This window comes from Pangasianodon hypophthalmus, chromosome 13 (assembly GCF_027358585.1).
Source record: "Pangasianodon hypophthalmus isolate fPanHyp1 chromosome 13, fPanHyp1.pri, whole genome shotgun sequence".
In the NCBI taxonomy this organism is placed as follows: Eukaryota; Metazoa; Chordata; class Actinopteri; order Siluriformes; family Pangasiidae; genus Pangasianodon; species Pangasianodon hypophthalmus.
In genome coordinates this window covers 21788867-21814466 of record NC_069722.1, presented here as the reverse complement: position 1 = coordinate 21814466, position 25600 = coordinate 21788867, and the positions used below count along the sequence as shown (strand labels likewise).

Genomic DNA, 25600 nt, shown 5'->3' with positions numbered 1-25600 from the left:
TACCAGTCACCCCTCTACAAAGGTGTGACAAAGGGCTGTGTTTAAGGCTGGCCTTAAGTAACCTGCCTGGCAGCTGCAGGCAATCCAGGTTAATCAGGCTGGAGAATTCTGGGTAACTGAGTTCTCCCACATGGCCGCTCTAACTGTGTTACAAACACACAAATGATTTTTGTTTAGTATTTTAGAGAAAGCTGTCATGTAGAGTGTCTTTCTACTTTTAATATTTGGAAAAAGGTTTTCCTTATAAATATGTTCTATAGTGACTAGGATAAAAAAAAAAAAAAGATATACTTCCATATTATGAAGGGGTTTGTGTACAGCTCTGCAACCTCATGTGTCTCTGTGCTTCTCTAGTGCTGTAATACACTGCAGTGTCTTCTGTCCTCACTCTGTTCATGTGCAGATACTCCTGCATCTTACTGTTGTCTCTGAAGATGGTGAAGCAGCCATTAATTCCAGCCCTTTTCCAGGCACATGTCTGACCCAAGCCATCCAAGAGCTACTAAAATCAAATCCAGAGGCTGTACAGGTCAGGGTGTGTGATTCACCAGCTTTGATGGTCACTGTATCTGCTTCAATCAGTGTCTGACTGCATGAATCTGAAATGCAATAACATTCAGAGACAGGTCTTATACTTTTATAAATATAAATATATATACTTATATAAAATCAGATATTATGTTTAGAATAAATTTAATAAAGAGTGAAACCAAAAATGAATGCTCAGTGATGCAGCAACTTCAGCTCAAAACTCTCCTCAGATGCACCTCAAGGAATAAAAATAGCACCTTCTCTAAATGAATTCATTTCCTGAATATATCAGCATATGTGGTTTAAACATGGTGCTTAATCTGCATTAGAAATAGAGATATAAAAACATTACAGAAATAGCCGTTAAAGGGCAAATGTTTATTGCAAGACTCGAGCTGTGTTTTACAATTAAGCCTTTAAGAGCTATTTTGCCCCATTACCATATCTGCTTCTATAGCACAGAACTATACAGAAAGACATTAATGTTTTTTGATTAATTAATATGGTTACAGAAATAATGTAGACAACACATCATCTCTGACTCATTCTGATTGGATAAAGAATAAATGTAGAATGAAGATAAAAAGGAATAGCATTGCATTTATTTAATAACATTTTGTCTCACAAGACTCTGCAAAAGTAATGATATAAGCAACAACAAGCAATTATCTTCCTGGAGTTTAATCTGAGAGTCATGGTGCTGGATGCAGTCATAGCAGCCTGTGAAAAGAGACGGGGCCTAAAAGTGCAGATAGCAACAGACTGAGATGGTTGAGTTTGCACAGACTGCCCTCTAGAGGCACAAAGGTCCAGTTTTCAAAATACCCAGATCTAAAAGAAGTGATTTTAAAGCAACTTGTTAAAATAAACTCAAATAGAGCTAAAGTACTAAGTAAAAAAAGTAAGAATTATAATGTGAAGCATTTTGTATGACCAGGATCAAACCGAGGGCCCTGAAGCTGTGAGGTGGCAACATTACCCTCTGTACCATATATATATATATATTCAGAACTGACTCTGACCTAAGTAATCTTATACCAGCATAAATGTCCAGACAATGTTCACAATAAGCCACATGCAGTAAAAGTCAAAACATTTTGGTTCTTTGAGCTCCATGAATACACTGCTTATGAAAATGTGAGCTTGTCATGTGACTATAGCAAGCATGTGTTTTTGTACTGATGTCTAAGGAGAAGTATCACTGTGGGTCACGGGCGCAGTAATACACAGCTGTGTCTTCTGTCCTCACGCTGTTCATGTGCAGATACACCTGCAGCTTACTGTCGTCTCTGGAGATTGTGAAGCGGCCTTTAACTGCACTGGAGTAATATATGTAACTGCTAGAGTACATTGCTGCAACAAATTCTAGTCCTTTTCCAGGAGCCTGTCTGATCCAAGCCATGTAATAGCCACTAATGTCCAATCCAGATGCTGTGCAGGTCAGTTTATGAGACTGATCAGGTTTGATGATGACTGAATCAGACTCGATCAGTGTCTGACTGCAGGAATCTGAAATACAAGAACACACAAAGATAGGTGTTAAAGTAAAAAATAAAACAACAGAAAGGAAAAGAGTTTTTTTAAAAAATAAGTAATAAATATTAATACTAACAGTGAATGAACATTGCTAGAGTAAAGTAACTCAAAACTCTGCCTAGTCCCATCTCAAAGTATTAAAATGATAACTGTTGCTGTAAATGAACACAAACTGCTGGTATGTTGTTGAGCTGAATGTATATCAGCATAAATGGTTCAAACACAGGATTTGGTTTGCATGGCACGCCCACTAGAGACATAAAACGATTCCCAGAGGAATAGCCATGAAGAGAAAAAGCTCACTGTAAGACTCCAGCTGTGTTTCATGCTGTCAAGCCCATAACTGCTCTTTACTCATTAGATATCATGTTCTTTTAGTACATCACTGTGTATCACTGTAACACCCAGAAGAACATGAAGTTTTCAGATCACTGATAATCACTGAACAACACAAATATTTCAGAAACTGTATCGAATAGAAACTGAATGTAGTTCCAGAAATAATGCAGGTCACAATCATCACTGACAGTCAGGAGCTCATGCCAATAACTTTTCTGTTCTTAAAGCTTCGTGAATGAGGATATAATTTAAAGCATTTAGAGTTATTTATTATTCTTTGCAGAGAAGTGTAATGAAAAACACAATAATACTGTGATAATGTTTGCAACAAAGAGCGATTATCTTTCAGTTGTTTAATGTGAGTGAGATGATGCTGAATCATTGCAGTCTGTGAGGAGAGAGAAGCTGAATGTGTATTAATGAGCAGTTAGAGATGGTTTAGTTTACACAGACTGCCCTCTCAAGCCATAAAACTACAGTAACTAGGTCCTATATTCATAATAAACTGCTGTTGCACATTTCTGATAAAATACATGAACACTTGGACCTTTACCACAAATAGCACAGAAGCAGAGGAGCTCAGTGACAGATTCAGTAAGGAATAAACCACTTGGGAGCATGCTGTTATAGGAAAATAATCAAGGGCAGGGTGGTGGGATGCTGTGTCACTTGAAGCGGTGTTATTATTCCCACTTAAAGTTATTTATTTTCCTACAGTAGCAAGTGCTGAAGTGTTTTATTCCTCTAATACCTCTCTCTTATGTGTTGTGTAATAAATCAACATCACGAATTAGTCATTAAGAAACAACATTTTTTTGGCATCAGAGATATCAATTAATTTAAAAGCCAATTACTATGACTGCTATTCAAATTCAATTATACAGTATGAAGTTACAAACTGCTTTCAAACATGTGAAGCAAGTGGAATGTTAATTGGACATTCAGATGCATTTCATTTAAAAAGATAAATAAGATGAATAATATATTATTAATAATAACTATGGACTGAGTAAACTTTTGTATTAGTTTTTGTTAAATGATTAAATGATCTGAATGTTTGGGTTGAAGTGTCTGTAATGTGGGGATTAGTTAATCAGTTAAATGTGCTTATTATTTAAATACAGAACTGAACTGTGATGAAGATGATGTTTTTGTGCAGCGCTGCAGCTTGTTGTGTCAGTGTGCATCACGAGCGCAGTAATACACAGCTGTGTCTTCAGTCTGCATGTTCTGTCCCCGTAAGGTCACGGTGTTACTGGAAGTGTCTCGAGAGACAACAAACTTGTTTTTAAGGGAATCTTTTTTATAAATATCCCCATCATAAAAAATGGTGTTGATCCATTCCAGAGCTTTTCCTGCAGGGTGTCGAATCCAACCTGTTCCATAGTGGCTGCTGCTATCAGTGATAGAAGCTCCAGACACTCTACAGGTGATGGTTAAAGTCTCTCCTGGCTTTATAAGCACTGAGTCTGGCTGGATGAGCTCAGTAGCCCAGAACACATCTGTGAAAAGAGAAAAAGAAAAGGTTGACATGTTGAACTGAAAGGATCAGATGAACTAATAAAGCTTAAATCCAAACACTCACAGGGGGCGAGAGCCAGCAGCAGCAGTGGAGCTGAAGCAAACATGTTTGTGTTGAAGGAGGACTAATGAGAAGCGCTTCCTCTCTAGATAAGCACGGTGCTAATATTACAAGAGGAGATGGAGATTTGCATAAATATTCCAGAGAAGCTGTGTTGAGTGCAGCTCTGCAGCTGTTCATCACAGTCTCTTCCCATTTTGTCTCTATTTAACATCATTATAACTAATAATATGAATGTTATGTGTTAATATATTTAATTTGTTTTTATATTTACATAAATAAATAATGTAATTATTTCTTATTATTATATTTATAGTCAAAATTACACTGAATCTTTGCCATAATGCATAAAAATAATAATAATTAGAAAAACAATTCTTTATGTCATTATCAGCTCTGTATCGTGATGTACAGTGATTTCAGAACAGCGTGTAGCTAAAACTTTTTATTGGTGGCATTAAAACTGGGCTCAACATTTAACATTATAATCAAACTGTGCAATAGAAAATGCCCCAGTCAAATCATTTTCATTCTGGTATAGACTGCCCTCTACAGGCTTTAACTGATACAGAGAGGAATTGCTGATTTCATGTTGATGAGATTCTAGGTTAGATGTTCACGTCCACCTTCTCAGTCACTACTGAAGACGTGTTACGGAGATCACGTTTAGGGGGCGTGTCACTCTGTGGAATCACCTGACAACACTGTTACTGATAGGCTGCATGAATCTACAGTCTGGGCTGAACCAGATGTAACTGATAAAGTCACAAATCCCAGAATCCATCTGAACAGCACACACCCTCTTTATTATCTGAATGAAATTTATAACATGTGAATATTTCAGCTTCACTTAAAATAAATGAAGCTGTAAGTGAATGTGAAGTTTTTGTACAGCACTGCAGCTGTTTGTGTCAGCGTGTTCCCCGAGCACAGTAATACACAGCTGTGTCTTCAGTCTTCAGGCTGCTCATGTGCAGATACACCTGCTTCTTGCTGTTGTCTCTGGAGATGGTGAATCTTCCCTGAACAGACTGAGAGTATTGTTTAGTGCTACCACTTGGAGCAGAAACGTGTGAGGTCCACTCAAGGCCTTTTCCTTCAGCCTGTCTAATCCAGGATATCTCTGCATCACTATCACTAATCCCAGAGTAGGTACAGGTGAGTTGATGAGATCCTCCAGGTTTAATGACCACCGGCTCAGACTCGGTCAGTGTCTGACATCCGCAACCTGTCAAATACATTTAATCATTTCATAGTCCTACATAATCACACAATATATATCAGTATTACATGCACAAATAAGCTGTTACTCACGGGTTATGGTCAATAATGTCAAAATAAAACAGTAATTGATTTGTGGTTGCATGGCTGTTCCTGAAAAAAGTCTAAACTCAGTGGAAATAATGCAGCTGGAGTCTGTGCTTATAAAGGGAAAGTGTCATTTGCATGTCCAGCCCCTAGAGGAGTTATAGACTATAAGAAACATTCTGATATTCAGGTAAAACATGATCAATTCAAGCAATATGTGTTGTACTGTATATGGGAATAAAGATGTAGGTTATCTGATATTAGTGAGGCAAAAGTATAGTAACATAAAACTATTTCTGTCCAAACACAGAGAATATGACTGTGCTTTTGTTCATTCTCGGAGTGAAATTTAACAAAGACATGGTATATTTTTGATATTAAAAATATGTTGCAGATGTACCAGGATTTCTAGTCTAAAAAGTTGTTTCAAATTGAGTCATATTCTCCATATTTTGTTTTTAATTTCATTTTTTTAAGCATGTATAACTTCCCGTCTAGAGGCTAAGTGTGTGTATGTGGATGTGTAAAGCTTTCGTGTTTTATATTATACTTGGCCTTGTTTCATAACTTTTGTTAAAACAAAACAAACTAAATACTTATTTGAAACAAATCCATCTTTCAAATCACATATTTTTTCTGCATTTTTTAAGGTTTTGGTTGCAGAGTTTGCAGAGCCGTTGTGATTATTTGGTTATTAACTGCAGAACAGGTTGGATTTACCAGCTGAAGTAACCAGTTTGATTTGGATAATTGCTCAGCAGTGGGTAGCATCGATGCCTCACAGCTCCAGGGTCCCTGATTCGATCCTGAGCTCAGGTTATTATCTGTGTGGAGTTTCACATGTTCTCTGTGTATCTGTGTGGGTTTCCTCCAGGTTCTCCGGTTTCCCCCAACCTCCCAAAAACATGCTGATGGTGAATTGGCTAATGTAAATTACCCCTGGGTGATAATGAGAGTGAATATGGCATCATATATATCCAGGGTGTATATCTGCCTCGTGCCCAGTGTTACTGGGATACACTCCAGACTCACCACAACCCTGACCAGAGTAAAGCGTTTACTAAAGATAAATGAATGAGTGAGTGAATGAATAATTATGGCTGGTGATTTTGAATAATTATATATTTTTTATTTAGGGCTGGAAATGTATAATCCTTCTTCCTTTACCTTTAACAGTTCAGGAGGCTGCACTATTGTTAAAATTAATGTTTAGAGTTTTAATCTTAACTACTTTTTAAATAAATGATATTATTAAACCTTATTTTTAAATGTCCATGTCTGGGATATGATCATAGCAGTATATATCACATCTTATTCCAGTAGTGTTGGTTATTTATTAATAATAAGAGCACAGACATTTGTCCTCTTGTGGATGCCAGAACACAAACCAAGACTGTAAGATTATTGTAGCACTCTGCATTGAGTAAACGTACTTTCCAGGCAACAAGATCCACAACTTCTGTGCTCTGTCATCTCTGTAGATGGGGAGATTTAGCTACGATTTATCAGAGTCATTTAGAGAACTGGAATATGAAGCTCATTAAAGCTGTTAAAGCCAAACTTACAGTATACAGATACAGACATTATGAGTGATCAGAAATGATATCATCTGGCCTTTAGAGATTCTGAATGCTGCAGTAACACTTTATATCCTTAAAATTCAAGAAAACATTAGAATGTATAATACAAATTTATTCATTCAAAGTCTCTGGTTTGTAATATAAACAAGTGTAAACAAGATGTAATTGAGCAGTTTATTAACCATAGTAAAAGAGTCAGAATATATTCATGCTTTGCATAAATGACAACAGTAATGACTTGTTCAGTAAAATGCTGTGTGATTAAATGTGTGTGTGGTTTTTGTACAGCTGCTTCCTCAGCTTCAGTCACTGTGGCTTGTCGGGCGCAGTAATAAACCGCAGTGTCCTCTGTCCTCAGACTCTTGGCCTCTAAGTACTGTGTGCTTGCTGGAACGTCTTCTGTCAAGGCAAACTGGTTTTTCACAGACTCTGCATATGTTGCTTCATTATTGCCTGTACTCATCCTACCAATCCATTCCAGAGCTTTCCCTGGTTTCTGTCGTACCCAGTGTATGTTGTAGCTTGTCATTGAATATCCACTGATTTTACAAGAGATCTTCACAGTTTCTCCAGGTCTCTTTACCACAGCAGGAGACTGGTCCAGTCTGATCTCAGCACTGCAAAAACCTGCCAGATAAAACAATCAAAAATAATCATTAATGCATTCAATCATACACTCAGTGGAAAACATATAAAGAAGTCTCAGATACCTTGTGTTAACATGAGTATAAAAATGCACTGCTGAATGACACTTAGCCCCATAATCAAACTCTGTGATGGTTGGAAGTTCTGTAATTCAGGTGGGTGATATGAGCTTTAGCTGAGCAACAAGCTGATTTTTATGCAGAGCAAATAATAACAGGATGGATTTGCATAGACATCCTTTTACCCAATAGAGTCAGGTCTATAATATGAACATCCAGGGGCTGATTTTGCATGTGCCAAGGATGAGAGCGATGTCACATTTTACAGTTCGCCAGTTCAGATTAGTGGCTGTTTTTAATAATTGGTGTACATGCAAGTAACCTTCAAAGTTCTTGTAGTTTAGGAATTTCCTTCACTTTAGAGATGATTGTTCATTATTAATGAACATATTTTATATAATGAATAAATAATGCTTTACTTCAATTAGCAACTGAACACGTGTTTTATTTAACATGGGAATGCTTAATGTAAATGTTTAAATATGATTCGATGTTTTTAGGCAATGTCTATATAGGTTATAATTTACATCTTGTCTGAATTGATATGTTGGGTGTGTTACTGCTGTTGTTATGTAGAGGATGCTTCTGCTCCTAGTTCTGAGAGATAATACTTGTGTCTTTTCTCATTTCAGAAAATGTTTCCTTTAAAAGCAAGTTTCATGACTTTTACCTCAGTAGAAGTGAACTACTGCCCTCTATAGGTGCAAAAACATTTACACTTTGCTTCTGTTCTTGCAGATGTGTGTTTTGTACTGAGCTGAGTGTGTGGAGCTTCTATCACTGATACCAACATCCACTTTACACAGCTCAGATTCAACAACCTGCAGAAAAGCTTTGGAATGGATTGATGTTGAGGCCAAAGATGAAACATTATGTTGATGTGCTTTTATCTTTGAAATACAGAGGGGTCTTAGCCCTGCTAGCTCATTTATAGCAGGCGTCCCTGGGGACAAGTGTACTGCAGAGAGATGAACATGAACAGGGATGTTTTTTACAGGGCTGCAGTGAGTTTGTAGTGCTGTGTCTCTGGCGCAGTAATACACAGCCGTGTCCTCAGTCTAAAAGTTTTGTCCTCTTAAATAAACTGTGCTGCTGGATGTGTCCTGGCTGAAACTGATCTTGCTCTTCATTGTGTCTTTGAGATTAGTGCTACCACCATCACACAGATATCCGAGCCATTCCAGTGCTTTCCCAGCAGGTTGTCGTATCCAGTGAATACAATAACTCGACTCTGAGACTTTACAAGAGATGGAGAAGGACTCTCCAGGTTTCATGAGCACAGAGGCTGACTGAGTGAGCTCCACACCGCCAACACCACCTGTGAATAACAGCAATAGAACATCATCAAATGTCTTCAAATCATTTTCACAACCAGATATCAAATCTAAACTCATTCAGCCAACATGGAGACTTACAGAATGCAGCTGTTAGCAGCAGCAGCACTGATGAGAACATCGTTGTTTGGTTAATTAACTGAAGTGAATTAAACTGCTCAGCTGCTCTCCTCCTCCTCACCACACACACACACATACACACATGTAGGGATATGAATACATTATTTGGAATGAACAGATAATATGTTCTGAACAGATACTAATACAAATAGGAGGTTTGTTTTTAGGAATCTTGCAGGAAATCTGGCTGAGACTAGAGGTGTGTATTGGGACTGGGATGCTTATTAGTTTGTTGGTTGAGGAACTGTCAGAGCCACAATTCACACACCATGCTGAGAGTACTGGAGTTTCTACCTCCATGGAATTTTTTTACTTGCTTTGTTGAGCTCTGCTGCCTCCTACTGTGTTTTGAGTTATTGGACCTCAACATGTGACAACAGACAGTGTGTTAAACACAATAAACTGTTGGATGCATGTTGTATTATTCTTGAATCCACTGCTTAAACATTTATTTTTACTGTTCATTAAATATTCTGTAAAATGAAGGAATTAATAAAGATTAAAAAATAACTTCTCTTGGAAGAACATTTTTATTCAGTTATTAGATTGAAACTACAGTTTGTGTGTTAGAAATGACACAAGCTCTTAAAACTTTATGTTAATGAAAGAAAGTAAAAGTGTGAGTGAGATGGTTTATTAGTGGCATTGAGAGGATGTCTCTAACATGTCTCAAAGTTTTTGTAAGGGGAATCCACTATTCTGTGTCACTGTGACGCTCCTGCGCAGTAATACACAGCTGTGTCTTCAGTCTGCAGATTCTGTCCTCGAATTGTTATTGTGTTAGTAGCAGTGTCTCTGGAGATGCTGAACTTGTTTTTCAGTTTGTCACTGTAAGCTGTACTGCCACCACTTTGGATGTATCCAATCCACTCCAGAGCTTTTCCTGCAGGTTGTCGGATCCAACCTGTACCATAGCTCGTAACTGAATATGAAACCTTGCAGGGGATGGAGAGACTCTGGCCTGGCTGGACTGTCATGGAAGCAGGCTGAGTCAGTTCCACACCATGCACATCTGTGGAGGAAAACACATGGTGATATCTCACACAATATCTGCTGCACATTTATTGTTATTATAGTAAATGAATGAATGTGATAAAGCACTCACAGGAAGCAGCTGCCAGCAGGAGCAGTAGAGATGTAGAGAACATGGTGTGTGTTGTTTGCACTGGGGTCTTCTCTGTTCTCCAAAGTTTAACAGAGACCATCACATCACATAAATAGAGTGATATCCAGCCCTGACGCTTGTATTTGCTTATCTGCTGATGATGGGAGGAGAATGTATTTAAATGATATTTAAATCATGAAGAGAAGATTCATCTTAAGGAGGATATTTGGCTTTTTAATCAAACAGAAGCCTTTTTATGAAATACTATAATTTCAATAAAATATTAAAGTATCAGTGAAATTCAGAACAAGGATTAAATACTACATTTAGCATGATATTGTCTATTATTGTCTATGCTTGAGGATATTAGGATCATGATAATGTAAATATTCTACTTCTCTTAAAAGTCATGACAAAATGCTCCAACACTTTGTCACAAATGATCAAACAAACTCTAATTTTTTGACATAATTATTGTTAGCTAAAGATACTGCAGTATAACAAGTTCTTGCTAGTGATGTGATTATAATGGTGTGTATAATGTGCTGCATACAATAATGTGTATAATGTTAGAGATGTAGCATTATGGTTTAAAATCCACAAACTATTGCATAAAAATAACTAACTTGAATCTCTTTTTTGTCATTTGTGAGATTATTTATTTTTTTAATTAGACTTGGATAGATAAGTGTTGTGTCTTGTGGACATTCTGTTATAATTTGCACTGTATGAGGTGTTTTTGTACAGGGATGTTGTTGATCTGTCTCACTGTGGTTCACGAGCGCAGTAATACACAGCTGTGTCTTCAGTCTGCATCTTCTGCCCTGTTAATGTTACTGTGCTGCTGGATGTGTCTCTGGAAACCTGAAACCTGCTTTTCAATTTTTCATTGTAGTAAGTGTTACCATCATAACATATATTTCCGATCCACTCTAGAGTTTTTCCTGCAGGTTGTCGTATCCAGTCTGTACAGTAGGTACTTGTTAATGAATATCCAGACACTTTACAGGTCAGAGTCATTGACTGACCAGGGGTTAATACTGTGGATCCGGTCTGGATCAGCTCAACACAGTGAACACCTGTTAAAGAAAAGTTATGTTAATGTTGTAAAAGCAAAAAGCTATAAGTAACCAAAACTGGATTATATGTCAAATGGAAAAACACTTACAGTGTACGGCTGCCAGCAGCAGCAGCAGTAGGGATGTAGAGATCATGGTGTGTGTTGAAGCAGAAGAAGTAAAAGCTCTTGGTCTTCATTGCTTAAATATATAACAGGGAAGGACATTTGCATAGACACACTCCTTATCTTAGGGGAAATGTTATGGATTATTCTATATGAGAAAACCTCTCCACCTCTCTAACAAATATGTTCACAATTTGGAACATTGTGTCTTATCTATTTTTAGACATATCTATCAGTCCTGTTTGCATTTATATTTTACTAAGTAAGAAGCTTAAGGCAGTTGTTACTGAGTGAGTTTATGCAATATAAAGTGTTTTCAGGTGAATTTATTTTAAGAAAACACACACAGCAATTTGCCAGCAATTTTTATTCATCAAGAACAGGAAATTCTATTCTTATTCATTATTTTTTATGTTTAATTTGGAACCTTACATTATAACGTCATGTTCCTGAAAAATCTCACATAACAGAAGGATGTAGTTCCATAATACACAACTGCGTCTTCAGTTTCTGTCCTTATACTGTTTTAATTTGTCCAACCTGTGCTGTGGCTTCTCCTCCATACTGATATCAGATGAAGTGATGAGACCATATGAGCAACCTTACTTTATTATCAATGACTGAAAGAAAGAACAGACACTTCCACAGCGTCTTCAGAACAGTCTTTGTCTAACAGCTCTTTACACTGTTTCTAGTGAGAAGTTAAAGTGGAACCAGTTAACAGATATGTCTTACTTGTTAGTCAGCGTTTATCAAAAGTAGACACCAGAATATGTTCTCGCAATAGTATCAGTCTCATGTCCTCATCTCAAGATTACAGAGAAACTTCTAGAAGAAAACACACACCTCAAATTAAAAGACATATATGTAGTTAGATAAATTCAGCTTATGATGATGAAAAATGGTAGTTTCATGTTAAAGAATAAAGTATTTGCTATTACACTATCAAAGTTAAAAGTTCTCTATGCCTCTTATTCCTGCAGTGCAACAAATTCTTCCAGTCTTCTCCACTTTTCCACTTCTATCCAGTCAGGAAGTGAAACCCAGGAGACCGTACAGGAGAGAGTTAAACACTGACCTTGTTCTAGTGAAACTCAGTATGTGCTAACTCAGCATTAATGTAGTGTCCTACAAAGACATCCATCCATCAGAGTGACGCTCCAAAGCAATAAGGCAATGATTCATTTTCAATAGTCTTGATGGTGCATGTGTTCAATAATCACTGACTGAAAGCCTTCAACAGTCTTGAAACCTGGGTTAAAGTTTTTGTAAAGAGCTAAATCCCTGTTGAAAAAGCATTCATTCTACATTCATTAGATATAATGAGAATTGAATTAATAAATTTTAAAACCTTATTTAAACAATGCTGCTAAAAATCTCTCATTAAAATGGAAGAGAGTTTTGGTCTGTGACGTCATGATGGAATAAACGTGTCATGATGATGTAACAGAGGGGAACAGCAACTAAACCTTCAACACAACATGTTCATCTACTGTGTTACTGTGAAACACTCAAATCCAGCAGAGGTTTAAGATCATCCTGCTGATGACGGAGATAAAAGAGGGTAGAATGTGTATTTTTTTCAGTTCTTTTTGTTCTTATTAATTTTTCATTAATTTTGCTTTTTAAACTGTTACATATTGGGAGTAAATCTAGTTAAGAAGAAACCACAAAAAATCATAGATCATGCAAATAGTGAAAGAAAAAAAGACAAAATCCAGATGTGTGTCTGATAATGAGTGATACTGAAAGAGTCTCATGAGAATGCAGTTTGTGGAGTCACTTTTTTTGGACTGTATTTGTTGAGCTCTGCTGCCTCCTTCAGTTGTTTTAAATATTGCACCTCAAACTATGAGAACAGACTGTGTGTTAAACACAACACACTGCTGGAAACATGCTGTATTATTCCTGAATCCACTGATTAAACATTTATTCCTACTGCTGATTAAATATTCTGTAAAACGGAGGGATTAATAATGGTTCAAAATGAGCAATCTTTGAAAAATATATATTTTTTATTTAAAAATGACTGGTTATAAAAATAACTATTATTAAATTACAACACAAACTATTACAACTTCATTCCAATGAAAGAAAGTAAAAGTGTGAGTGAGATGGTTTATTAGTGGCATTGAGAGGATGTCTCTAACATGTCTCAAAGTTTTTGTAAGGGGAATCCACTATTCTGTGTCACTGTGAGTCTCTTGCGCAGTAATACACAGCTGTGTCTTCAGTCTGCAGATTCTGTCCTCGAATTGTTATTGTGTTAGTAGCAGTGTCTCTGGAGATGCTGAACTTGTTTTTCAGTTTGTCACTGTAAAATGTAGCCCCATCATGCTTGATGTATGCAGTCCATTCCAGAGCTTTTCCTGCAGGGTGTCGAATCCAACCTGTTCCATAGTGGCTGCTGCTATCAGTGATAGAAGCTCCAGACACTCTACAGGTGATGGTTAAAGTCTCTCCTGGCTTTATAAGCACTGAGTCTGGCTGGATGAGCTCAGTAGCACAGAACACATCTGTGAAAAGAGAAAAAGAAAAGGTTGACATGTTGAACTGAAAGGATCAGATGAACTAATAAAGCTTAAATCCAAACACTCACAGGGGGCGAGAGCCAGCAGCAGCAGTGGAGCTGAAGCAAACATGTTTGTGTTGAAGGAGGACTAAGGAGAAGCGCTTCCTCTCTAGATAAGCACGGTGCTAATATTACAAGAGGAGATGGAGATTTGCATAAATATTACAGAGAAGCTGTGTTGAGTGCAGCTCTGCAGCTGTTCATCACAGTCTCTTCCCATTTTGTCTCTATTTAACATCATTATAACTAATAATATGAATGTTTTGTGTTAAATTATTTAATTTGTTTTTATATTTACACAAATAAATAATGTAATTATTTCTTATTATTATATTTATAGTCAAAATTACACTGAATCTTTACCATAATACATAAAAATAATAATAATTAGAAAAACAATCCTTTATGTCATTATCAGCTCTGTATCGGCTACACTCCAGCGAATTACATGAAGACAGATTATTCTCATGTGTACAAATTTCCTGTTTATGTTTTTGTAATGTTTATGGTGTAAATGTAAAATCTTTATGCTTTATTTTATAGATATAGAATAAAGGGTGTTAAAATACCTGCTGTGAATAACTGCTTCAATATTTGTCACTCTCACACAGTGAAATATTGCAGTGATTTCAGAACAGCATGTAGCTAAAGCTTTTTATTGGTGACATTAAAACTGGGCTCAACATTTAACATTATAATCAAACTGTGCAATAGAAAATGCCCCAGTCAAATCATTTTCATTCTGGTATAGACTGCCCTCTACAGGCTTTAACTGATACAGAGAGGAATTGCTGATTTCATGTTGATGAGATTCTAGGTTAGATGTTCACATCCACCTTCTCAGTCACTACTGAAGACGTGTTACGGAGATCAAGTTTAGGGGGCGTGTCACTCTGTGGAATCACCTGACACCACTGTTACTGATAGGCTGATAGGCTGCTTGAATCCAGTGTCTACATTTTGTAACATTCAGAGGAAAATAATGTAAGCAAGATTTCTGCCATTGAAAAGTGTTCACGACAGAGACGTTTGCATTTAGCGAATGACTGTTAATAGCTGTTATAATGTAAATGATACCAGGATTTTATCTTTTGAATCCTCCATAACATTAAATGTGATTATACATTGATAAAATGTATGATGTGTCATTCATTAAACAATAAAGCATTGTAACTGTCAGCACACTGCTGAGGTATAAGAGGAATAAAACACATCAGGATGAGCTGTTATAGAAAAAAAAATCAACTTTAAGTTGGTAAAATCACACCATAAAACATAAAATCCAGCAGTAGACTTTTGACTGTGTGTGTAGAATGTGTAGCAACGTTGGAGATTATGGTTTTGTTGGCAAACTGCTTAAAATCTGTAGTAAAAATTATTCAAACAAATAACTGAATTTAAACGAGGACGGGAAACTGTTGTGCTTGTGATCATTCTGTTATAATGTACACATTTTTTCATTCAGAAGTTCAAATAGGACTTTGTACAAGGTGTTTTGTACAGGGATGATGTTGATGTGTCTCACTGTGTGGGTAACGAGTGCAGGAATACACAGCTATTACATGTTTTCAGGTGAACTTATATTAAGAAATCACACTAGAATATAAGCACATTAGGTAAGGAATAAAACACAACAGAGTGTGCAGTTACAGAAAAATAATCAGTGATGGGGTGGTGAGATGAAGCAGAGTTACTGCTGTCACGCCCAAGGTGAATATTTTAACAATATAAAAGCATGTGTGTTTTATTCCTCTTATTCTACATCAATTTGCCAATGATTAATATTTTTTAAATTTAATGAATTCAATTAATTTATTTATTAATTAACAACAACACATATGTTGTATATTTTTATCCATTAAATATGTGCATTTAATATTGAGGAACATCTGTGAAAAGTTAGTTTCTTTTATCTCTTACATTATAGCAGCTATCCTCTATCAGTCTGTCCCTCATGTGACTATTTTTTTCTCTCTTGAAGTATTCAGTAGCCTTAATGGTGTGTGGATTCAATAATCACTGATTGGAAGTCTTCAACAGCCAGCAATGGTTTTGTAAATGTTAGTAATTTTGTTTTTCTTTTTGGTCTTCTGTGGGAAAAATATTTCTGACATCATAAAACAGATCTCTGGATTATTTACTACATCCTCTGATTGGTTTTAAGCATGTTAGTAATAATATACACTACGCATGAAACAGTGTCACTGAACATACTGAGACTGTACACCGTTTCACTGCCCTTAAGAGTTTTCTGTACTGGGTGTTCTTGTACAGGGATGTTGTTGATCTGTCTCACTGTGTAAATAACGAGCGCAGTAATACACAGCTGTGTCTTCAGTCTGCATCTTCTGCCCTGTTAATGTTACTGTGCTGCTGGACGTGTCTCTGGAAACCTGAAACCTGCTTTTCAGTTTCTCACTGTAGTAAGTGTCACCGCCACCACATATCTCTCCGACCCTCTCCAGAGCTTTTCCTGCAGGTTGTCGTATCCAGGCTGTACAGTAGCTGCTATCAGTTAATGAATATCCAGACACTTTACAGGTCAGAGTCATTGACTGACCAGGGGTTAATACTGTGGATCCGGTCTGGATCAGCTCAACACAGTGAACACCTGTTAAAGAAAAGTTATTTTAATGTTGTAAAAGCAAAAAGCTATAAGTAACCAAAACTGGATTATATGTCAAATGGAAAAACACTTACAGTGTACGGCTGCCAGCAGCAGCAGCAGTAGGGATGTAGAGATCATGGTGTGTGTTGAAGCAGAAGAAGTAAAAGCTCTTGGTCTTCATTGCTTAAATATATAACAGGGAAGGACATTTGCATAGACACACTCCTTATCTTGGATTGAATTTGAGAGATTCTTCTTTCAGTCCTGTTAGATTCTTTGTTTTAACAAATAAGAAGCTTAAGACAGTTGTTAATGAGTGAGTTTATGGAGTGTCACTAGAATATAACCACATTAAGGAATAAAGGAATTAAGAAAGAAATAAAACACTTGGTGTTATATGAAAATAATCAAGGGCAGGGTGGTGGGATTCAGCCTCACTTGAAGCGGTGTTAATGTTACACCCTTAAAGTTAATTATTTTCCTACAGTAGCATGTGCTGAAGTGTTTTATTCCTCTAATATCTCTCTATTATGTGTAGTGAATTTAGTCAACATCAGGAATTAGTCATTCAGAGAATACTTTTCTTCATTATTGAGTAAACATACACTGCTGTGTCTTCAATTTGCATGTTCTGTCCCCATAAGGTCACAGTGTTACTGGAAGTGTCACAAGAACAGCGTGTAGCTAAATCTTTTTATTGGTGGCATTAAAACTGGGCTCAACATTTAACATTATAATCAAACTGTGCAACAGAAAATGCCCCAGTCAAATCATTTTCATTCTGGTATAGACTGCCCTCTACAGGCTTTAACTGATACAGAGAGGAATTGCTGATTTCATGTTGATGAGATTCTAGGTTAGATGTTCACGTCCACCTTCTCAGTCACTACTGAAGACGTGTTACGGAGATCAAGTTTAGGGGGCGTGTCACTCTGTGTAATCACCTGACACCACTGTCACTGATAGGCTGCATGAATCTACAGTCTGGGCTGAACCAGATGTAACTGATAAAGTCACAAATCCCAGGTGCTGTGGTCAGAAGGTGTTAGTTACATTTCTATAACAGCGGCTCTGACAGTTGTTCCAGCTGCAAGGTTTACAGAGAGACGCTCGTTCTAATCTGTTATCGTTTCTATACAATTTAGACAGAGACTTATATAATGGATACTCCAAATGAATGAATGAAAAAAACGTGTAGCATTGTTGATATGGTGAAGATTTGTGTGAGGAGTAGGGATGTAGGGATATGAATACATTATTTGGAATGAACAGATAATATATTCTGAACAGATACTAATACAAATAGGAGGTTTGTTTTTAGGAATCTTGCAGGAAATCTGGTTGAGACTAGAGGTGTGTATTGGGACTGGGATGCCTATTAGTTTGTTGGTTGAGGAACTGTCAGAGCCACAATTCACACACCATGTTGAGAGTACTGGAGTTTCTACCTGTGGGCTTTTTTCTAGTGTTTCCAGTGTTTCAGGAGCATAGTAAAAGGGTTGATAAATCCAGATACACATACTGATATTTGGAGCAGGAAACAGATACAGATAGTGTTATCCTGTTTATGAATTACAGTTGAAGCAGCTTCAATTAGTTCAGTTAAAGTGTGTGTGTGGTTTTAGTACAGCTGCTTCCTCAGCTTCAGTCACTGTGGCTTATCGGGTGCAGTAATAAACCGCAGTGTCCTCTGTCCTCAGACTCTTGGCCTCTGTGTGCTTGTTGGAACGTCTTCAGAGAGGAGAAATTGGCCTTTCATGGTGTTCGCATATGTGGGTTCATCTGTTGTACCAGAGTCCACATATCCAATCCATTCCAGAGCTTTCCCTGGTTTCTGTCGTATCCACTGCATGTAGTACTCAGTCATATCAAAGCAATTTATCTTACAAGACATCTTCACAGGTTCTCCAGGTCTCTTTACCACAGCAGGAGACTGGTCCAGTCTGATCTCATCACTGCTGACACCTAGCAGATAAAACAGAACAGTCAAAGATAATCATCAACAATGTGAAGATAGTCTCAGTGAAGACATGTAAAGAAGTCTCAGGTACCTTGTGTTAACATTATAACAAAGATGTAGTACTGAGTCACCCTCAGCCCCATAATCAAGCTCTTTGATTCAGTTGTGTGACATGAGCTTTGGGTGAACAAGAGACTGATTTTTATAGCAGTATGAATTTGCATAAACACCCTTCAACTAATAGATTTCATAGTTTCATGAATCCTTCTTCAAAACAAGTGAGCTGCTGCCCCCTAAAGGTGATTTTAATTCCAGGAGTTTGTAGTAGTGACTCTGCACAAAACACGTACATTTCATTTTATCTCTCATCAGATTCTGTGCTGCTGAACAGACTCAATGTTCCTAAACTCAGGAAATGAACCATTGACCTGTAGTGTTCCTGCAGCTTCTACCACAAATAGCAGCAGCCACTTTACAACAACTTCAATTCACAGTCATTTTTAAATTTAGTGTTTTTGTTGGACATGTGAGACAGCAATATGCAAGTATTAGGCATACACACACATGACCCTCTTTCTTTACAATAGTCAGATTATTCAGTCAATATACATAAGTTAAATAGTGGTAATCACGTGAAAATGTCTGCAAAGCTCCTGCACTACAGTCAGAATGAACTCTTGAAATGCTAGAACTTTACTTGTGGATGACATACATTCAAAAGAGAAAAATAGTTCAGGAAAGGAAAGTCTTTAGTTTTCAGAAGTATCTGTACTACACAATGCCAAAATTTTCCCAGGCCAAAACACATTTATTCAAATGTAATAAATAAACCGCTGTAACTTAAATGTAGTTGAATGACTTTGTTAAGTAGCATGTTATGTAGCTATCACTTGTGCAGGACTGGTACTGTATGTGCTTGGATATTGTTTCATGTTTATTTTTATATGTTTTGTTCTTGTTTTAGCAAATAAGAAGCTTAACACACATTTTCAGGTGAATTTATATGAAGAAAACACACTAGAATATAACCATATTAAGTAAGGAGTAAAACACTTGGGGGTGTGTTGTTATAGGAAAATAATCAAGGACCAGGTGGTGTGATGTAGTGAAGAGTCAGGAGTTGTAGAGGTGGCGGATGCAATTGCAAATAATTTATTGTATAAAGTACAAACAAAGCAAATGAAATTGTGAGAAAAAGAACCATTGTCATGAGCTATGGATACGATAGGGAGGCGCACACGCACACGCGCACACGCACACGCACACACCCCAACAATCAACAACTAACAAAAAGCTTGACTGCTGAACAACTAGAACTCAAATAGTGATGCTAACAAGCCATAATGCTACACAGGTGAAAGTGATTAGTGAGGTAGGTGAGGTGCTGGGGCTGATGGGTAATGTAGTTCTGCACACTTTGGCACTACCATGACATGGAGTTACTGTCACCAGCCTGAAGTTAATTATAGGTAAAGAAGGGTATGATGTGTATTCTTCTATTCTTTTTGTTCATTCTAATATTTCCTTCATTTTGCTTTTTATAATGTTATATATCAGCAATAAATCTAGGTAAGGAAAATCATAAAATCAAAAAATCATAAATCATGCAAATAATGAAATTATCTTAAAAAAAAAAAAAAAAAACATTCAAAATCCAGAGGTGTGTCTGATAATGAGTGATACTGAATCAGTCTCATGAGAATGCAGTTTGTGGAGTCACTTTTTTTTTGCACTTTATTTGTTGAGCTCTGCTGCTTCCTTCAGCTGTTTTAAATATACACACACATTATATATATATATAATTATTTAATAATGACTGCATTTAAAAATAACTATTATTAAATTACAACACAAACTATTACAACTTCATTCCAATGAAAGAAAGTAAAAGTGTGAGTGAGATGGTTTATTAGTTGCATTGAGAGGATGTCTCTAACATGTCTCAAAGTTTTTGTAAGGGGAATCCACTATTCTGTGTCACTGTGACTCTCTTGCGCAGTAATACACAGCTGTGTCTTCAGTCTGCAGATTCTGTCCTCGAATTGTTATTGTGTTAGTAGCAGTGTCTCTGGAGATGCTGAACTTGTTTTTCAGTTTGTCACTGTAATCTGTACTCCCACTGCTATAGATGTATCCAATCCACTCCAGAGCTTTTCCTGCAGGTTGTCGGATCCAAGCTGTATAATAGCCCGTAACTGAATATGAAACCTTGCAGGGGATGGAGAGACTCTGGCCTGGCTGGACTGTCATGGAAGCAGGCTGAGTCAGTTCATAACCATGCACATCTGTGGAGGAAAACACATGGTGATATCTCACACAATATCTGCTGCACATTTATTGTTATTGTAGTAAATGAATGAATGTGATAAAGCACTCACAGGAAGCAGCTGCCAGCAGGAGCAGTAGAGATGTAGAGAACATGGTGTGTGTTGTTTGTACTGGGGTCTTCTCTGTTCTCCAAAGTTTAACAGAGACCATCACATCACATAAACAGAGTGATATCCAGCCCTGACGCTTGTATTTGCTTATCTGCTGATGATGGGAGGAGAATGTATTTAAAATATATTTAAATCATGAGGAGGAGGTTCATCTTATGGAGGATATTTGGCTTTATAATAGAACAGATCTGCTCTTCTAAGATAGAAACCTCTTTACCAACTTCTGTAATTCATATATCAATAACAGAGGGAATTGTACATACAGAGAAATTGGCAACAAGGATTAGATACTAAATTTAGTTGGATAATGTATCTGTGGTGAGGATATTGGTATTATCTAACGTTTTATAAAGGCCAAAATTAGGGTTAGGGACAGTTAGCATTCATACTAGAGGTGTGTGTATTAAAGGTGTTATTTAATTCCTCTCCTGCCCACTTCTGTCTGTATTTTTGTTTGAACTTGATTGCAACATTGTCTAATACACTCAGTTGGGTCAATTTCCCACAATGTTAACATATAAACTGAGAACACCTCTAATATTTTATAGGGGGTTTGACAGTGTTTAGGATTTCACAAAGGTGCAACAGAACTAAAGACATACTACATTTCCTGCAAATTAAAAACATGTACACATTCACAAAATATAAGAACTACTACTATTTACTTACTAATTCATCAAACAGTGTGGATTATGCAGCCTGGTTTAATGAGACACTGATATAATAGATCTGTAATGTCTTAGTTTTTAAACAGTGGTATAAATAGATTTTATGACTTTGATGGAAATCCCAGGAGGACATCAGTCCTCTCTCAGTCCTTTTAATCTCTCAGTCATTTTAACCTCAACATGTTGGGTAGATGGTGTGTAAGTAGAGAAAGAGCGCCTCTCAGAGGACTTAAAGCGTAATGCAAAGCATAATGTTCATGCAGTTCTAATGTGAGTGCAGATATATAAATATACAAAATATAAATATATACAGTGCAAGTCAAACTGGTAGGTAAATTTGACTGTCTGTGAAAAATGGAAAATAATTTGCACGAGACGAGGTCAGACTGATGCCATGCACATCTGAGAAGAGGAGAGCGGTAAAACATACAGAAGCTATTAAACACACTTCACTTCAACTCAGACTGAAATATGGATAAAAGGTGAGTAATGTGTGGAGAGACGTGTTTACTCACAGGACACAGAGGATATCAGAAGAAGAAAAGGGCAGCTCATGAATTTTACAGAGGAATTTTGACTGTTAATGGAGTAAGACAAAAGGGGAAATAAAACTGAGCACTAAAATGAATGGATGTTGTTTATAATAAATGTGTCTGGGGTTCAGCTTCCTGCTGAGGGAATATTTACAGCTCATGAGGACGTGCTTGTGTAAGTTTTTGTACAGCTCTGGAGTCTGTTGTGTCAGTGTGAGTGTCGTGCACAGTAATAAACAGCCGTGTCTTCAGCTTTCAGACTCTTCACTTCTAGGTACAGCATGATTTGTTGGTGTCTTTAGTGATGGAGAACTGGCCCTGCAGAGACTGAGAGAATCCAGTGCTAGTGCCACCATCAATGTATCCGATCCACTCCAGTCCTTTTCCTGGTTTCTGACGGATCCAGTGCATCCAGTAGCTGCTCATTGAGAATCCGGAGACAGTACAGGACAGAGTGACTGACTCTCCAGGTCTCTTCACCACAGAAGCAGAGGAGGTCAGGGACTGTCCATAACAATCTGGAAGAGAAGAGTAGAACTAGGTAATGTTATGTTATAATGCTTATTAGGACAGAATGGCTCATTTTCCTAATAATCATCACATGAAAAAAAAACATAAACTTACATGAAATTAGTACAAATAAAATACAGTGTCCTAAAATCATCCTTCTCTGAGTTCTGCTTCACCCAGATTTAAAGTGTATGGAAGTGTTATCTATCACAGAGCTCACTGGAAACTAGAAGAGCCAAGAACATGCTGTTTATACCCGACTCTATTTGAATAGGGAGTGTCCATGACCACTATGGATGTATTAAACCCACAACCACAGGCTGCTCAGTGTATAGATGAGTGGATGATTATAAGGTTCTATGTAGAACAGAATGTTTCACTATCAGAAAGGATTCCAAGCACCAAGAACCCTTAATATTTTAATGAACCCTTAAATCATTTTAATAAGAATGTCTCTGAATGAAAAAAGTATGTGTTTATACACTGTAACATCATATACATTCACATTTCAAGTGAAAACTTTAAGCAGGGGTTTATTTGTACAAAATTAGACATCGATCATCTCGCTCATTTAAATCTTCATGAATTTTCCATAAAATCAGGTTCTCCATAACAAACAGCCTTATCTACTGATCAACACAACTCAGGTTGCTAATATGTGATATGTAATTGTGTTTAATCTGAGTGTCATGGTGCTGGATGCAGTCATAGCAGAATGTGAAGAGAGAGAGAGAGAGAGAGATTGTCTAAATGTGCAGATAGCAACAGATTGAGATGGTTGAGTTTGTACAGACTGCCCTCTAGAGGCACAAAGGTCCAGTTTTCAAAAGATCCTCAACTAGAATGAGTCATTTTAAAGAAAAAGGTTAAAATGTTCTTGCTTTCAATGAAAATTTCTCACATGGAGCGGTGATACAAATTAAGAAAGTATGAATTCCTAATTGGAGCTTTTGTATCTCCACGTAAAAGAGAGAAAGCACTCAGATACAGTATCAGTGGTAAATGAAGTCATTTATAACCGTGTCTTTATGATGGAGTTTGTTCTTCACTCTCTGTGAAGTGTGCTTCTCTAATGTCATTTAAAGAGCAAACTAAAGAAGCTTCACAAAAAGTTAAAGATATTAAATACACTTACACCACAGTACTGTTGAATTCTCCAATCTGATTAGACAGAATGTGTTAATTAACAACTTACACAAGACTTGTATTGTAGACATTCCACATAAACAGATTTTAAAAATAGAGGAAAGTCATAGAGTTCAGTATTAGTCTCAATGTTTCCTTAGTTCTAATACACTGATGATGAAACTATGAGGTCAGTTTGTGACTACAGCATGCATGTGTTTTTGTATTGACAGCTAAGCAGAAGCATCAGTGTGTGTAGCGGGCGCAGTAATACACAGCTGTGTCTTCTGTCTGCAGATTCTGTCCTCTCAGAGTCACCGTGCTGCTGGAGCCGTCTTTAGAAATACTGAACTTGTTTTTTAGAGAATCTTTATTATAAATACTTCCACCACCCCAAATGTGGTTTATCCACTCCAGAGTTTTCCCTGCAGGTTGTCGAATCCAAGCTGTGGCGTAGCTGTTATCAGTTACAGAGTAGCCGGATACTTTACAGCTGAGGGTTAAAGAGTCTCCTGGCTTTAACATCACTGAGGTGACCTGAGTGAGTTCTACTGCACATTCCACATCTGAAAAAAAGAGATGGCACAATTTCAGTCAAAAATCTATGTACAGTAGGTTATAAGTGCAATAATATTCTATCAGCTCTGAGTTCATTACTGAAGTGAAACTCACAGGATGAAGCTGCCAGCAGCAGCAAAAATGGAAGGAACATCGTTTAACTAAAAGCAGTGCTAAATTCTCCAGAGCCCACAGTGACCGAGGCTGATATTTCTCTATATGTAGCTGTAAGTGGGGAAGGTTTGCATACGCATTTGCATCTTGTTATGCTGGTCCATTCAAAACAGCCTGCTGGTTTCTGTCTTCTACAGCTTTTAATAATCACAATGGAAATGTTTTTTAGTTCTTAACTTGCTTTGTATTAAAGACAGAACAATTAATTTAGATTTAGTACTGTAAATGATCATCACTCACTTTTCTCAGACAAGTTTAGCTTGTTAAATAATCCTTAATAGACTTTATTATATGGGCATAGACGTCCGTCAATGTCAAACATTTGTCACACAAAGACAACAGCAGTGTTTTGGGAGAGCACATAACATTTGAAGGAAATATTCCTTCATTCATCTACACTAAAGACTTTATCCTGGTCAGGCTTGCAGTGGATCTGGAGACTATTCTAGGAAATACTGGGAGTGATGCGGGAATACAGCCTGGATGGGACACCATTCTATCACAGGAAACTATTCACGCATTCACATTGTATCCAATTTATCTACCAGTATGTTTTTAGAAAGTGGGAGGAACACGGAGAACCCAGAGGAAACCAGCACTAACACAGGGAGTAGATGAAACTCCACACAGACAGTATTTAAAATATATTTAAATCATGAGGGGGAGATTCATCTTATGGCAGATATTTGGCTTTTTAATTAAACAGAAGCCTCTTTAATATATATTATAATTTTCAATAAAATATTAAAGTGTCAGTGAAATTCGCAACAAGGATGAAATACTACATTTAGGCTGATAATTATTATCTGTGCTTGAGGATATTGGGATCATGATAATGGAAAAATTCTACCTCTCATAAAAGTCAAAATGCTCCAACACTTTCTCACAAATGATCACACAAACTCTAATTTGTTGAGGTGATTATTGTTGGCTAAAGCTACTACACTATTATAATTATAATTATGCTGCACATTATACACAAGATTATAATTGTGTGTATAATGTCCAGCAATGTTAGAGATGTAGAATTATGGTTTAAAATCTACACTACAATCTATTAAAAAAACTAACTTGAAGCTCTTTTTTGTCATTTAGGAGATTAATAATTTTTTTTTAGTTAGACTTGGATAGA

At 36.9% G+C, this 25600-nt stretch overlaps 4 gene segments (V, D, J or C); all 4 read right to left on the bottom strand.

The window, feature by feature from the left end:
• Positions 1–1115: 1115 nt before the first annotated feature.
• LOC117598869 (immunoglobulin heavy variable 3-66-like) lies at positions 1116–2240 on the bottom strand. The segment is given in 2 exon segments: positions 1116–2040; positions 2144–2240. Coding segments are annotated over 2 exon segments (363 nt in total).
• Positions 2241–13444: 11204 nt separating this feature from the next.
• On the bottom strand, positions 13445–14124 carry LOC117598908 (Ig heavy chain V region 914-like). The segment is given in 2 exon segments: positions 13445–13838; positions 13922–14124. Coding segments are annotated over 2 exon segments (369 nt in total).
• A 7942-nt stretch (positions 14125–22066) lies between these two features.
• Positions 22067–22829, bottom strand: LOC128319818 (immunoglobulin heavy variable 3-74-like). The segment is given in 2 exon segments: positions 22067–22619; positions 22726–22829. Coding segments are annotated over 2 exon segments (350 nt in total).
• A 1138-nt stretch (positions 22830–23967) lies between these two features.
• LOC128319816 (Ig heavy chain V region 914-like) lies at positions 23968–24508 on the bottom strand. The segment is given in 2 exon segments: positions 23968–24302; positions 24409–24508. Coding segments are annotated over 2 exon segments (360 nt in total).
• Between the last annotated feature and the right edge of the window lie 1092 nt (positions 24509–25600).